Genomic DNA, 16481 nt, shown 5'->3' with positions numbered 1-16481 from the left:
CATTTATTTATTTCATTATATTACAATTAATTTGTTAAGAAAATCACTAAAATTACTGACCCATAAATATAAGCCTAGTCTATTTTTAATTGCCCTGGCTTATAAAATTAGTGTATCGTATTCGGTTCAATTATGCATTCCAAAATTGAATTAAAAATTCTTATGTGGTACCGCCCCGACACCCATCACGATACCTTGTTTGTGTTGGGAACGCCATCCAGGTCATTGAGGACGAAATTTATGGTACCCAGTTTATTACCATACAAAAAACAGTGACGATTTTATTAAAATTTATGGCGGGTCTTTATTATCATAATCGCAATAATTTGATTAATCCTGTCGCTTACTGGTTGCCAATGAAATTTTAATGGGTTCTGTTTAAAATAAATTTGTTTTTTCTTTTGATGTACCACAAGAACTGTTCGAATTCGTCGGGTAAAGTAAGGACCAACTGTAAATCGTAACCGGAGCTCAAGAATCCGAAACATTCGGGCGAACAATAAAAATAATTGCAAGTGAATAGTCGAAATTTAAATGTCCGAGTTGAAGAAGGCCGCCTTTTTCAAACTACGCGACGGATTATTAATATTATTGACTTTGATCGATGGTTACCACTCTTGGGCTGCCAGTTTGGTACCGGTTACTTAATGTTAAGTCTCCTTTGATATATTCGTATAAGGTGTATCTACCCGCATTGTGAAAAATCCCGGATTTACATACCCAAGAAGCAGGGATATATTGCATTTAAAATCAAATTGTTTTATATTCAATTGCATGTTTTATAGTTTAATTGAAGCTTCTAAAAAAATTATAAGTGTGATACTGTTAATATCGCGTAAGTATAAGTGAATTGGTCGCGCTAAATTAAGCTCCTTATAGCGCCTAATAAGGAATATAGATTATTTTGCTTTTCTTATGAAAAAAAGCATAATAAGGACAACCTACCTAACAAAACCGAATAATAATGATCGGATAATAACAACAGGCAAATACCTTGGGTGGACGCCATGTCAGCGAGTACAATGGCGTGAAAAGTCGATATTTACCGTTGCCAAGGGGTTGTAAAATCCAACCCTTCTCGGTTGCTTTTAACCCCCCCATTGCAAGAAATGCGCATGCTCGCGATCCACACAATTTGTGGAAATATGCACGCGAGGAAACACGTTTTTACTTCGCGTTTGTTGATTGCTGACATGCTCGATGAGCACAATTCCTAATCCCGTATTATTATCGGTCGAAATAAATTAAGGAATGGTAGAAGGGGAGTAGGGGGCTATTTAGATTTTACGTTCCGTGTTGTTTTGTTCGAGGAATTTAAAAGGCCATTATTAAAAATAAAATTAGAAAAAAATAAATATTAATTGGGTCGAATTGAATTTCATTGAAAAACATGCCAGTAATAAGGTTTTTATGTTTTCAGCTTTTCACTATTTCCGAGTCCAAGAAAATCCTATATTCGCGTTAAAGAATCCTTATAAAATATTACAATTAGAAGATTAAATAATTTCAAAATAGGGACGACAATGTATCTATTAAATCAACATTAGGGATATTAACGCATAACATAAATGGGTACGATGCCCTTATATATATTGTACAATAAAAATTATAGTAAAAAAAGTTGAAAAAATAATCTTTTTTTGAAGACTATTAAGACTAATGATACTATATAATATATTTGCTTTGAATTGAATGATCTACAAAAAAAATTAAAATCAAACAATAATTATAAAAAAAAACATTTAATATCCTCTTAAATTAAGCATTTAATTATAAAATTATTGGTCTTATACTTAAAAAATTCAACTGAAATGCAAAATACTATACTATTCCTTTAAAAAACTGTAACCACCTTCATTTTAATATTGGGGCATCATATCCATTTAAATTATGCATTGAAATATTATACCGGATCTTAGCGAAAGGTTGGAAAATCTTCAAACTGCAGAATCTACAGATTAAAATATGTTGGAATGATCCAACATATTTTATGTTGGAATGATGATGGAATTGATCCAAACATACTTTAGTCCAAAAGCTGATATCTTATCAGATACTGGGTCATAAAGTTGCTATTTTATTTTTTATTTTCCTTATTGCATAAGAAGCATTTCAGATTTTGGCATAAAACTCTATATAGGAAGAGAAAAAACAAGGCATATAATACAGCACTATTTACGTAAATAACCTATCATAATTTGTTTCTGCTACCCTGTATACAACAATTAACAAAAGAATCTTATTTTCTTGTATTTTTACAACAAAAAAAATCCACTTGCGACTAAAACTTCTCAAGCAACAAATCATTATATTATTATCGTTAAATATATATTTCTTCAATGATATTTTACTAAATTTTTGGTTTTTGTTTATTTATCAACTGTGTATAGTCTTTTAAGACCAAAAATGTACACCTGATGTAAACCAAAAATAAAGGCTTAACTATCGTATATTACTTGGGTTAATAATGAGTTTTCGAGATATTTGTTTTTAAAAATTTTAATGCATTATGATAATAATGGACTTTTTGATTTTTTTTTCATTATGCAAGCTAATTTATTCATATTTTTTTATATAGAGGATTTTTTTTAATAGTCAAATTTTACAAAGTAATAAAACATATCTATATTATGGACTAAAAGCCATAGTAAAAAATAATGTTTCTTTAAAAAGTATTAAGGACTAAATTAAAAATTGAAGCATCATATCTGATTAAATTAACCATCAAACAGTTAAAAAAAGTAAAAAAATTAGATCATTTTTTAGATTTTTATTTGCTTCCCATTTAAAAAAAAAAGTTAAACAATTATAGGAAAAAATGTATTATTCTTAAATAATAATTATTATGCATCATATCCAGTTAAATTATGCATTGAAATATTATAAAGCCTCATAAAAAAACTTTATTTAAATGCTATTAATGCCTGATTTATATTTAAACCTAAGTAAAAAACAGTAGCTTACAGTAGATGCTGTCCTAAGAAAACCTTCTATATATAGCAAAAAATAAAAGAAAAAAATTACTAATTAAAGCCTGACCGAATAGTAGGTATATCTAGGGTAAAACAAACTCGTTTATTTTTAAATAAGGATCACAGCCGGTTTCTAATAATCCCATAGTGATTTAACAGTTTTTTAATTTACCTATTGATGGTGTTAGGTCATACATGCGAGGTGATGGATAATGGGAGTAGATTGGTTTTGATGTAAATAAATCCGCCCTGAGGCCCCAGCAACCTTTTCTAGGTTTGATTAATGTTGTTTTTATTATACGAATCAGTTAGGAGGCCAGAGTGTTAATCTGTTAACCAAATCACCCAATGTACCTTCAACTAACCGATAATTGCGTAAATTAATTAACACGAGATGCCTCGCTAATTGTCTACAAATTGAATATTGGGGCTTAAATGCTAACGAGGGTTAAAAAAATAACGATAGAATCTCCCACGATATGCGCTGTCGGAAAATATCGGGACAGAAAGATTGTCACAGATAAGTGAAGAGTGGTTTACTCGCGCATGAATAACCATCACCGAGTGAATCCGCCGATTTGAATGGATTAATCACTTGCCGCTTTTCCATAAACAATGAGACGATCGGGCCGTGCGAAGCAACAAAAAGCAAAAAGCCTCCCAATTGTGTCAAAAAGCTTTTACTGCGACAAAGAACGCTCTCCATTTTTTTTTAAATTCTTTTTCGAAATGTCAGTCGAATAAACGTGTGGCCGATCACCAGAATCATTCCGACTAAGTGGTTTATTGTCATCCTTGATGGGATAGAGAGTAGAGTGTATTTTTTTCTACCTGACGATCATGATCTCTCTCAAAACAGAGGCGGAGATTTTATGGTTATATCGTTCCTTTTTCATTAAATAATATTAAGATTTGTGAATGCTTAAATATGTAATTATTTGCATTATTTCATATTGAACAAAATAATTTGATTAGTGGTAATGTCTTAGAGATTATCACTTCTGATACTCATCACTCAACAGAGATATAAGTGATATAAGCACATTTGCACGGGCTGTGATATATTTAGTGATATTAGGTTTTAAAAGATATTGTAAATCAAGAGTTATCAACCAGAAACTCAACCATGTAATGACCTGAAGCAAATCTAGTGACGTAAAGCAGTATTCAAGTAGACATTTCTAAAGACTTAATAAAATTGATAATTTTATAATATTTTTCTGAATATTATGTATTTTGCTTCATGAGGCTAGTCTCAAGGATTTTTGAGATTTTAGACCTTAAACTGTGGTCACTTGAATATAAAATGCTTATTTAACAGGGTAATTTAATATTGCTGAAATGATTGCTTAAGCTAGCGTATATTATAAGCGACATTTATATAGAATATTCTAAGGAGTATTATATTTTTCATTTCAATAGAATAGTCGCAATATTTTTCTAGATATTGAACTTTAAAATGGTTCAAGATCATACTCTAAAGCACCAAACAATATTCTTAGATTTTCCTCCTTAACAAGGCTAATAATGCATAAGTTCTTGCTTAAACCAACTTAATTTATAATTGACAATTGTAGATATAACTCTAAGGAATATTACACTTCTTATTTTAGGAAAATAATCCAAATGGTCTTAGGTATTGAACTTTAAAGTAGATAGTCATTTTAAAAATCATACTCCTATTTAAAATAGTCAATATTGCTAAATTTCTCGCTGAAACTTACTTAAACCTCAGACACGATCGGTGAGGAAAAATACAAAACTTTTTATTTTTTAAGAATACTTTCAGTAGTTTTCTAGATATTGAACTGTAAAGTGTTTAGTAATCTTGAATCACTAGAATTTTTATCAGCAAGAATTTTACTGTTAAAGTAAGAGTATGATTTCTCTTACTTTAACAGTAAAATTCTTGCTTGGACTAGCTTAAACCCAAAACGCTATCGGTGAAAAATCTTCGAGTTTCTTTATTTTTTGACAATATTTTCAATTTTGACACTTTTCCAGATTTTGCACTTGGAAATAAATAGTCACTTTGAAAATCAAACATCAAGAATTCATATATATGAAAAGTTCTTGCTTGGATTAGCTTGAACCCTTAACACGATCGGTGGAGAATATTCTAAGGAATAAGAAACTTTTTATTTTTTGAAAATATTCAACAGTTTTTCAGATTTTATACTTTGAAGTAACTAATCACCTTAAAAATAAGAGATCAAAAATTTATTAATATAAAAAAGCCAGTATTGCTCAAATTCTTGTTTGGACTAGCTTGAATTCCAAACACTATCGGTGGGCAATATTCTGAAGAATATGAATTTTTTATTTTTTGAGAATACTCCCAACAGTTTTCCAGATTTTGGACTTTAAAGTAAGTACTTACCCTGAAAATGAAAAACTCATTGATATAAAAATGTTAGTATTGGTGAAATTATTGCTTGGGTAAGCTTAAATCCTAAACCCTGTCGGTGAGGAATATTCTGAAATGTGATGATGAATATGAAATGTGAATATGAAGCTTTATAAAACAAGTAGTCACGTTAAAAATCAAACATAGAGACTTCATTAATATAAAAAGGACAACATTGGTAAAATTCTTGCTTGGACTTACTTAAATCCTAAACATGGTCGGTGAGGAATATTCTAAAAAATATGAATCTTTTTATTTTTTGAGAATATTCCCAATAGTTTTCAAAATTGTGAACTTTGGACTAAGTAATCATTTTGAAAATCAAAAATAAAAAATGTATTGATTTAAGGGGTCAGTATTGGTAAGATACTTGCTTAGACTAGCTTGAGTTTCAAACACTATTATTGAGAAATATTTTGAAGATTATGAAACTGTTTAGTTTTTGAGAATAATCCCAATAGTTCTTTAGATTTTGGACTTTGAAGTAACTGGTCACCTTGCAAATCAAACTTAAAAATTCATTGATATAAAAAGGTCACTATTGATAATATTCTTGCTTGGACTAGCTTGACCTCTAAACACGATCGGTGAAAAATATTACGCACAATATGAAACTTTTTATTTTATTGTGTTTTATTGTATATTCCTAATAGTTTTCCAGATTTTTGGACTTTGAAGTAAGTAGTTACCTTGAAAATCAAAAATTAAGTAAATAAAAAGGCCGTCTTGTGAATTGAATCTTTGTAAGATTCGTGCTTAGACTAGCTTGAACGGTAAATAATCTTCTGAAAAATATAAAACTTATATGGATATTTGGGAGAATACTTATCAATAATTTTCTAGATTTTGGATTTTACAGTCACCTTGAAAATCAAACATCAACATTAATTGATATAAAAAGGCGAGTATTGATAGAATTCATGACTGAACTAGCTTATACTCTTAACACTTTCGGTGAGAAATATTCTGACCAATATGCAACTTTTTATTTTTTGAGAATACTCCCAATATTTTTTTAGATATTTAACTTGAAAGTGGTTAGTTATTCTAAAGATCATACTCTTAATTAAAATGGTAAATATTGCTAAAATTGTGGTGTTGGACTAGCTTGAGCCCTACAGATTTTCGGTGGGGAATATTCTGAAGAATATGAAACATGCATTTTAAGATAATGTTCCCAAAAGTTCTTTAGATTTTGGACTTTTAAACCTTGAAGGACTAACATTGTCCTTAGGCACCATCACCTGAACAACGGAGTGAAACTCCAATAAATCCTTAAAGATCAAATATGATTCCAAAATATCATTTGCTCTCTTATTTATGAACGATAATAGGAAAAACGATCTATTTTACTTTATGTTAAGCGACCAACATAAAGAGATGAGGAATCATGGACAAATCTACATAATTTCATTGACAGCTTTGCTGTCTTGAGAAGCGAAATGCTGTTTCTATCATTTCCTTTGATTTTATGAATATTCGCTCATCATTTTAGTCATTCAGTTGCTATCAAGAATTTAATGAGCAGCATCTTGATTAACAGAGTTTTGATTGATTTTGTGGGCTCTTCCTTATTATGGTTTCATCAACTTGCATAGATAGTGGTAATATTTTATAATACTGTAGCGTTTTTCTCCCTATTAGTTAGGTGTGATTTAAGACTCTCGATGCACAAAAATAGTCAACTGATTTATTTACACAATTACTCTACTAGACACGGTTACTTACGACTACTAGAAACATTTACACCTTATTTATTTACTACTATTTATGTCCGATTTAAAATTTCCGCCAATATTCCGACTTACACTGAACTGTCAAATTATTTCCCAGCGTCGCCTCCTTATATACTCGGCTTTTTATATACTCAGCTGACTATGTCCGGAAAAGTTGCTAATCTTTCACGCATCTCCAGAGATGTCGTACGGGGTGCCCACTTGCGTTATTCCGAAATGACGAAGAACAGCTGGTATCTGCGGTGTTGCCAATATCGTTAAACTGCCTTCATCCTAAGCTAATTTTGTCTCGAAATGATTCCAAAAATGGTGGATGTAGATATCGGTAGACGATTATCCTCTTGAAACTGGAGCTTTTGTAGAAACAATAATCAACGCGTTTATTTAGAGAAAAATGTTGAGGAGTATAAAAGTACACCAGAGTTTGCACACCTGTAAACCTAAAAATCACTTTTAACATGCTGAGAATCATCCTCTAGTCCAGATTATTGAGTCTGCATGGGAGTTTGGGAATTGCTATGCTTCTCAAATTCTCAGCAAGCACCTCTCCCTTTAAAGAATACAAAGCAATTATCCTTATAGGCTGACTTTTAATGTGACGCCTCTTTGGTAAGTAGGTAGAATATCTTTTTAACAGTCTTTTCATTAGTTGTCATGAATGCTTACCCAACTCTGGGGTTAGAACAACGCAGCTCGTCAATTTTTTCCAAGTTTTCTGTGGAAAACCTCAGCTATTTCTAGACAATTGTTATGCACAGGACCCGATCACTTGCCAGACAGGAGGCTGGCCCTTTTTTTTGTTCTTAGCAGCTTCGAATTCAAAGCTCTATGTTAGTGTATCTTGTACCTACTAGCTTAGGTAGATGTGCTAGTAATAAGTACCGCCTAATTTCATCGCGAAGTCCATTCAGGAATGCTTCAACTGCCAAAAGTTCCATGTTTCTTTTCAGGATATCTGGATATGCCAGTCAAACCAAATGTGCAGTATCAGCAATGAAAACCAAGGTGTCTTATCTGACCTCCTGGATTTAATACATGTAGATTACCTCTTAAATTCCTGTAATTAAAAATATGAGCTAGCTTCAACTGTTATAAAAACAAATTAAATTATAATTTCTCCGTCACTGGGTTGAGGTGGTTGAATATTCGCCTTTTCTTCTTCGGTCGCGGCTGCGGCGTCATCATTTTTCAAATATCAATCAGAATTAATGTCAAATTTGTTTTTGTTCGATTAGCCAGACCAAATCGGACGAGCCGTCGGAATGTTATACTCCTTTTAGGTCTGACTGATCTTACAAGCCGATTAAGGTCTTTTAGGCAGATGTCAGAGATCAAAGAGAGGCTTTTGAGGTCAAAGTCAATAAACATGAATAAATTTATTGCAGGTTACAATCTCTTTATCGGCTCTATTGATTATTTAACGATGGGTTGTCGCGTGGAGCTCTTTATCACACTTTTCCGACCAAACAAGCCTTCCGATAATAACACTACGTGAACCATCTACTTAAGAGTTAAAATATATCGGCACAGACGGCTACCTGAGCATATTATTACTCATTTCGCGGCCGTTCATCATTTTTTCCATTTGCGGCCGATGCTGGGCCTCTTTCTCATTCGAAAAACTCATAAATAAAGACACTTGATGATAACGTATTGCCATGAGAATAACCGGAATGGTAGAATCAATTTTGAGATGAGATATATACTATAGCTCGTTTCTAGATTATGAGTTATTATTACAGCCTCAAAATTTCAAAGTCACTCCTTCACTCATTTGTATAAATTGATCATCCGTATAACTTACTACCGGGTACCGGTTATACATACATAACCCGTACTTCCTTATCGGTGTTAAATGCAAAACAGCAAAATTACATACACATTTACATTATCAGTTTTGAACCTCCGCACTGGCAATCAACACGTTAACGTGTGGCACTATCAGCTGAAGGTATCGACATTTAAAAATGAAAACTGTTATGGTCCCTCCGAGATTAAACGATAAAGAGGGAAAAGATGCAATGATAATTTTATATCTGATCCCTTTATAAGCGCCAAGAAATAATGTGATTTTATGCTCTTTGCGATTTGTTTTATGCACCGTGTAATTTTTCACTCGGCAGATTGTTTAATTGAGGTGTTTATTACAACCATAAGCAATACTTCTTCTATGGCAGATATGAAGATTACAATATTATGTCTCTATCTCTTTCTGGTTTGTAGCTCCAGTTGGTCAGTTGGTCATTCTACAGCTGATGAACGACATATATGATTCATGATTTTAATTTTTTTATTGTCATCAAGATCCAAAAATTTTCTCATTCTAATAACCGTTTTACTAATCTACAGTTAGTCAACGATACAGACGTAGATTCGTTAACGTTTATGTTTTATCCAAAATAAACAGGACAATCTAAACTAATTATTAACCATTAGAATCGCTGGAAAGCAACCTTTTTTCGTCTGCAGCTGGATAAATACATAGATGATCCAGAATTGGAGCTTTTCATTATATTATAAATCTGCAACGTGTTACGGTCATCATTTGATTACTAACCATCCAAATCATCTCACCCTAATAAGATCCAGTTTCCAGTTTTATTAGTTTACAGCTGGACAATAACGTGGTTCAAGAATTGGGCCTAAATATAGCATAATAAAAAATAAACTCTACTAAGAAACTACTCTTGGGCATACCTTTTGAGATTTTAAGAGTAGCTTAGAAGAATCCAAGAGGTCGGAATAGAATTAAATAAAATTAAAAAGTATACCTTAGTTATTCTTAGAACGACTTCAAATCATCCAAGAGTCTAAACTAGACTTAAACAGTATGCTACTTAGAGGCATTTGCGAGTCATTTGGAGAAATTTAGAGCAATTTTTACTAAATATCTGGATTGAAACAAAAAATATATTATTTACATGCTCTTGGATATAATTTTGAGAATCTTAGAATAATTGGAAACAAATTCAAAAGCCTGGAATAAAATTAAAATAGTATAAGGCGTAATTCTATTCCAGGCTCCAATAGCCTAGAATATAATTATTTTGAGCTGCAAAGTAAGTAAAGTATTTTTTAATTTCAGATACTGAAGTGTCCCCAAATTTCTCTAAAGATCTCCAAATTATATCCAAATGGCTCTAAGTAACATAATTTTGAATTTTATTTTAGGCGCTTGTATTTTTACAAATTATTATAAGCCTCTCAAAATTACCGAGTTAGCCAACAGCCTATAAGTAAATTATTTTTAGTCTTGTTCCAGGTATTTGAGCATATATAAAGTTGCTCCGGAATTTGCGGCATTTAAATTAATTTTTTTTTGAAATTCCGAGCTTGTTGGGCAAGTCAATTTTTTGAGAATTTTAGGCAGTTTAGCCATTTTTCTTTTATTTCAGGCACTTAAATTCCGGATTTAATTGTCTTGGTTTGATTATTTCACGGAGTTAATTTTGTTTTATATTTAATGCAGTTAAGCTTTGAATCCGGGTATTTTTTTGTAATTCTGGATAGCTGATCAAGCATTTTTTTTTAAATTTTAAGCAAACGATAGAATTTTTTAATTTTAGGAAGTTTAGCATTTTTTTTTTTAAATTTTTGGCAGACAAAAAGTGAAAAAATACTTATTTCAGGATAATTTTTTAAAAAAAGTTAAACAGTTTAATATTGGATGAGATTTCTACTGCCTAGATTAAAAAAAAATACCCAAATACCTGAAAATCTATTAAATTCTGGAAAAATTAATCCACTGCATTATATTTAATAAACGAAATTATGACTCAACTGCCTGGAATTAAAAGAATATTCTTTTATTACAGGCAGTTGAACAAATAATGTATTTAATTTCAGGCAAATGATGAATTTTCTTATTACAGAAACTTGAGCAACTTTTTTTAAATTAAACCAGCTAAAAAAAAACAATGATTCTACTGCCGGAAAGTCAAAAAAAAATAAATTTAAATGCTCCAAATTCTAGGCAGGATATATTTTTTTATTTTAGGCAGTTTAAAAATATATGAAAAAAATTAACCCAAATGCCTAAAAATGTATTAAATTCTAGAAAAATTATTCCACTCCAACTAAAAAAATATTTTCTTATTCCAGGCAGTTGAACAAACAACTTTGTTTTTCATTTTAAGCAAATAATGGATTTTCTTATTACAGAAAGTTGAGGATTTTTTTTTACATTCAAGCAGCTAAAAAAAGTGATTTTACTGCCTGGAAAGTTAAAAAACTAAACTCAGATGCCTAAAATTTCAGGCAGTTAAATTTTTTTTTTCTAAATTTTGGGCTGTTTGAAAATATATGATAATTCTACTACCTCGAGTTAAAAAAATGCCTGAAATTTCACAAAATTCTGGAAAAACGTATTCGTGACTAAACTCTTTATGATATTTATTAAGAAAAATTAAAACTTTGTTTACCAGGCTGTTGGAATATTTTAGAAAAAAAATTCAAACAGTTTAAAATTAGACAATTATATTGCCTGGACTAAAAAAAAGTTAACCCAAATAGCTAAAATTCGATTAAATTTTAGAAAATTTAATGTATTGAATAATACTTAATAAAAAAAATTATGACTCAACTGCCTGCAATTAAAAAAATATTCTCTTATTCCAGGCAGTTAAACAAACAATTTTATTTTTAATTTCAGGCAAATGAAGGATTTTCTTATTAGCGTAAATTAACTATTTTTTTTTAAATTGAAGCAGCTACAAAAAATTATGATTCTACTGTCCGAAAAAATAAAAAAAATGAACTCAAATGCCTGAAATTCCAGGCAGTTCGAAATTTTGTTCCAAATTTTAGGCAGTTTAAAAATATATGAAAATTGTACTGTATGGAGTTAAAAAAATGCCTGAAATTTTACAAAATTGTGGAAAAACCTATTCGCAACTAAACTCTATATGATATTTAATAAGAAAAATTAAAACTCAATAGGTGAAACCTGTGTAAAGGGTAATAATAATACCAGTGAGAAGGATATTCGCTATTAAAGAATATCTAACTTTTCAGCAATATGGAGCATCCCCGCATTATGACAAAAAAAATGGAAGAAGAGGTCATATTATATGTTTAAGTCAAGACTTTTGAATTCTTTTGAGTTAATCTAAAATTCTCTAAAAAGTGCCCGGATTGGCAACATCGACACATGCATCGTTGGCCAATTGTAAACTAATGAACCTATAATTCCAATTCTGTATCATCTATATATTTATCCAGCTACAGATGTAAAAATGTTGCTTAAAGCCTACCAATTCTAATGGTCAAAAGTTAGTTCTTCATCATCATCACATTAGTGGATCGTCATGGCAGCTGTAGATGATGAATCATTGCCGTAGAGTCTACATCTGTATCAAGGACTAATTGTAGACTACTGGAAGGCCTGCTAATTACGCCCAAATGCCTCTAAGTGGTATAATTTTTAATTCTATACCATGCTCTTTGATTTTTCCAAATTATTCTCATATTATCTCAAAATACAACCAAGAGCCTGTAAAAAATCAATATTTAGTTATATTTTAGGTACTTGAACAATATCTTGGACAACAAAGGTTCTCAAATTTTTTTTTGGAGAATTTGAAGATCTTTAGAACAATTTCCAAAAAACCAGGAGCCTGAAATAAAATATAATAATTCGAGCTATGCAGTTCGCTGACGCTCCTCAGCTTTTATTCAGTAGATGAATAAATTTTTCTTCAAGAATTATTATTATTATAACTTTTAAAAAAAACTATACTTTAAGGGGACTCAATTGTCAAAGTCATTTGTCAACTATGTCGACTATCATTTCTGTTTAGTGTCATTGTCATTAATAACACTAAAGTGAAATAATGGCACTTCTTGATGCCTTTCACAATAGTCACTCTTTGGAAATCTGGAAGATTGTTCGCATATATTAAAATTATTATTATATTCTAAAAAAATTGTACATCAGCGGGAGTCAACTGTCATTTATCAATATTATTGAATGTCAGTGATAATTCCTAAAATATTTAATCAAATATTTATTGAACATATTAATTGTTTCGTGATCAATAGTGACCGTTAAATTCTTATACGGGATAAAGAAAAATGCTAAAGGAAAATTCTGATGAAATTGATATTTGATAGCATCAAGGGTTCCCTTGGCTTCACCTTCTCACCCTACTTATATGATTCTTCTTTAAAAACAGCATAATAATAAAGTGAGTTCTAGGTGAGTGCTCTTTTAATATAAAACTTATTTTAATACTACCGTTGACCCTTGACTAATTAACACACTATAATACCCGAATGGTACACCCGAAATCTCTCGCGTTCTCGACCATTGCAAACAAACTAACCACTCTTTTGTCCTTTAAAAACATTTATCAGTCCCTCCATTCTCCAAGTTCGAATACGCTCTAAAACTTGTGTCACTGAAGTAAACCCATTGTCAGATTTAATTGGATAGCGATCTCCCGGCGATAAGGTTTGCCCGGATTTAAGGGCCAAATTCGCTTGCGCTTATAACGTGGAATTGTACCGCATGCCGTACGGGTGCGACAGGCGAATTTTATCCTTAAACGCACCGGGTCATCGTGGACTTGATTGATTAGAAGATAAATGGCTTTTAAGTGTGCTCTGGGTGGTATAATCAGAAAAAGGAACAAGATGTCCCTCCGCTGGTTATTTATGATTTTCTGTGCGAATGAAATTAAGAATTATATGTACGTTGTTGTTATTGATATATTGACAATATTCACGTATTGTTTCAGAGTTTACAAAGTGCGGCAAGGAGAGCAGGTACCAGCTGTGCAAACTGTAAAACCACCACGACGACACTGTGGAGGCGGAATCAAAATGGCGAGCCTGTGTGTAATGCCTGCGGACTGTATTATAAATTACATAATGTAAGTAGTCATTACCTCTATATTGTTATTTTCTATCTAACTAGGCCTTGGAAAGGTTCTGGTGTATCACAGAAGTGTGATAGCTTTAGAACCTAAAAGGTTCCCAGTCCAGGCATTTCTTTTAAGCATATATTAAATAGTCTTTTCATGATTTTGATGTCATCGGATCAAATTTTCTGAATGTGTCAAAGATATGTATTCAGAGAATTAAAAAGTGTCTGGGTTAAACAGAAAGGCCGAAAAGCCTGGAAGAAAATAAAAATTAATTTTACTTACAAGCATTTGGGAGTAATTTGGAAATATTCGAGTAACTGGGATAAGACTTGGAATGGGAGAGACTAATGAAAAATGTTTTACTTACAGACTTTAGGGTGTATCTTAGAGATTCTTCGAACAGATTGGAGGGAGCTAAAATCCTGGAATAAAAAATAAAAATTGATTTTATAGGCATTTAAGAGTAATGTAGAGAAATTTAGAGTAATTTGAAAACTCCCAAGAGCACAGAATAAAATAAAAACTTATGTTACTTACAGGCATTTGGGTATAATTTGGAGAAATTTAGAGCAATGTCCCTCAAATTTTGCAAAAAATTATTTAGAGCTTCTTGAATAGAATTTAGAGAATTTTACAGCAATTCGAAAAGGCACAAAAAGCTTGAAATTATTCTACTTAGAGGCTCTTGCATGTAACGGAATTTTAAGGATAGTTTTGAGAAATCCAATTGCCTGGAATAATATAAAAGTTAATTTTAAAGGCATTTAGATGAGCTCAAAAAATTTAGAGCAATTTGGAAAAACCCAAAAGCACAGAATAAAGTAAAAGTGTTCATCACTTAGAGTTATTTGAGTATAATTTCGAGAACTTTAATGCAATCTGAAAACCTCTTAAATTCCTGAAATAAATCCAAATAAATTATTTGCTTAAAGGCCTTTGAATAGAATTTAAAGAATCCTACAGCAATTCGGAAAGACTCAAAAAGCCCGAAATTATTCTACTTAGAGGCTTTTGTTTGTAACTTGACAAATCTAAGGATAGTTTGGATAAACCCAATTGCCTGGAATCATATAAAATTTATAATTATTTGAGAAATTCTAAAATTACTGGAATAAGTCAGTTTTTTTGCATTACTTAGAGATTCTTATAACAATTGGAAAACTTCCCAAATTCCTGCAATAAGTCAAAAAATTCTTTACTTAAAGCATCTTAAATGAATTTTAGAGATTCTGAGAGCAATTGGGAAACACCCAAAAGCCTGGAATAAAATAAAAATTGATTTTGTAAGCATTAAGAGGTAATGTAGATAAACTTAGAGTAATTTGAGAACTCCCAAGAGCATAGAATAAAATAAAAACTTATATTACCTGGAGGTATTTGGGTATGATTTGGAGAAATTTAGAGCAAGTTGAAAGCCTCTAAAGTCTCTTTGTAGAGGTTCTTGGATGGAATTTAGAGAATCTCACTGCAATTCGAAAAGATCCAAACGCCCGGAATAAGGTAAACGTAGTTTACTTAAAGGCTTTTGGGTGTAACTTGGTAATTTTAAGAGCAGTTTTTAATTACCTGAAATAATATAAAAATTAATTTTAAAGGCATTTTCTAGAGAAATTTAGAGCAACTTGAGAACTTTCAAGATTCCTGGAATAACATGTAAGTTCTTTGGTATATCTTAGAGAAATTTGGAAAAACCCAAGAGCATAGAATAAAATAAAAATATCCATCACAATTTCGAGAACTTTAGTGCAATTTGAAAACCTCTTAAATTCCTGAAATAAGTGCAAATAAATTATTTACTTAAAGGTCTTTGGATAGAATTTAGAGAATCCTACAGCAATTCGGAAAGACTCAAAAAGCCCGAAATTATTAGAGCCTCTTAGAGCCTCTTGTATGTAACTTGGCAATTCTAAGGATAGTTTGGAGAAACCCAATTGCCTGGAATAATATAAATATTAATATTAAAGGTATTTAGAAATTTTCTAGAAAAATTTAAAGCTATTTGAGAAATCACTGAAATAATTCCTTTTTTTTGCATTACTTAGAGTCCAAAAATTCTTGACTTAAAGGATTTTGAATGAATTTTAGAGATTCTGAGAGCAATTGGAAAAGACCCAAAAGCCTCGAATAGGACCAAAAATATTTTACTTAGAACCTTTTAAATGTAATTTGTAGATTCCAAGAGCAGTTAAGAGCAACCCATAAAAATGAAATAAAACAAACATTAATGTTAAAGGCGAAAAACTCAAGAAGTCTAAAACTCTAAAAGAAAATAAAAATGTATTTCACTTAGAAGCATTTGGCCTTAATTCAGAAATACTCGAGTAACTGGGACTGACTATAAACTAAAAATGTTTTACTTATAGGCTTTAGGGTTTATCTTAAAGATCCTTAAAACAGTTTGGAGGGAGCCAAAATCCTAGAATAAAATAAAAATTGATTTTATAGGCATTTCGGAGTAATGTAGATAAATTTAAAGTATATTGAGAGCTCCCAAAAGCAT

At 31.1% G+C, this 16481-nt stretch overlaps 1 protein-coding gene across 3 annotated transcripts in view; it reads left to right on the top strand.

Annotated features, from left to right (window-relative positions):
- The window catches only part of LOC126742405 (GATA-binding factor C-like), a 114998-nt gene that overhangs the window by 86367 nt on the left and 12150 nt on the right, over positions 1 to 16481 (top strand). For all 3 annotated transcript variants that reach the window (XM_050449059.1, XM_050449060.1, XM_050449058.1), the window contains exon 6: positions 13853 to 13987. In XM_050449059.1, coding sequence (XP_050305016.1) covers positions 13853 to 13987 — 135 coding nt within the window. The remainder of the gene's footprint in view (positions 1 to 13852; positions 13988 to 16481) is intronic.

This window comes from Anthonomus grandis, chromosome 11 (assembly GCF_022605725.1).
Source record: "Anthonomus grandis grandis chromosome 11, icAntGran1.3, whole genome shotgun sequence".
Classification (NCBI taxonomy): Eukaryota; Metazoa; Arthropoda; class Insecta; order Coleoptera; family Curculionidae; genus Anthonomus; species Anthonomus grandis.
Note: the sequence above shows the minus strand (reverse complement) of the source record. Positions and strands in the feature narration are given on the sequence as shown.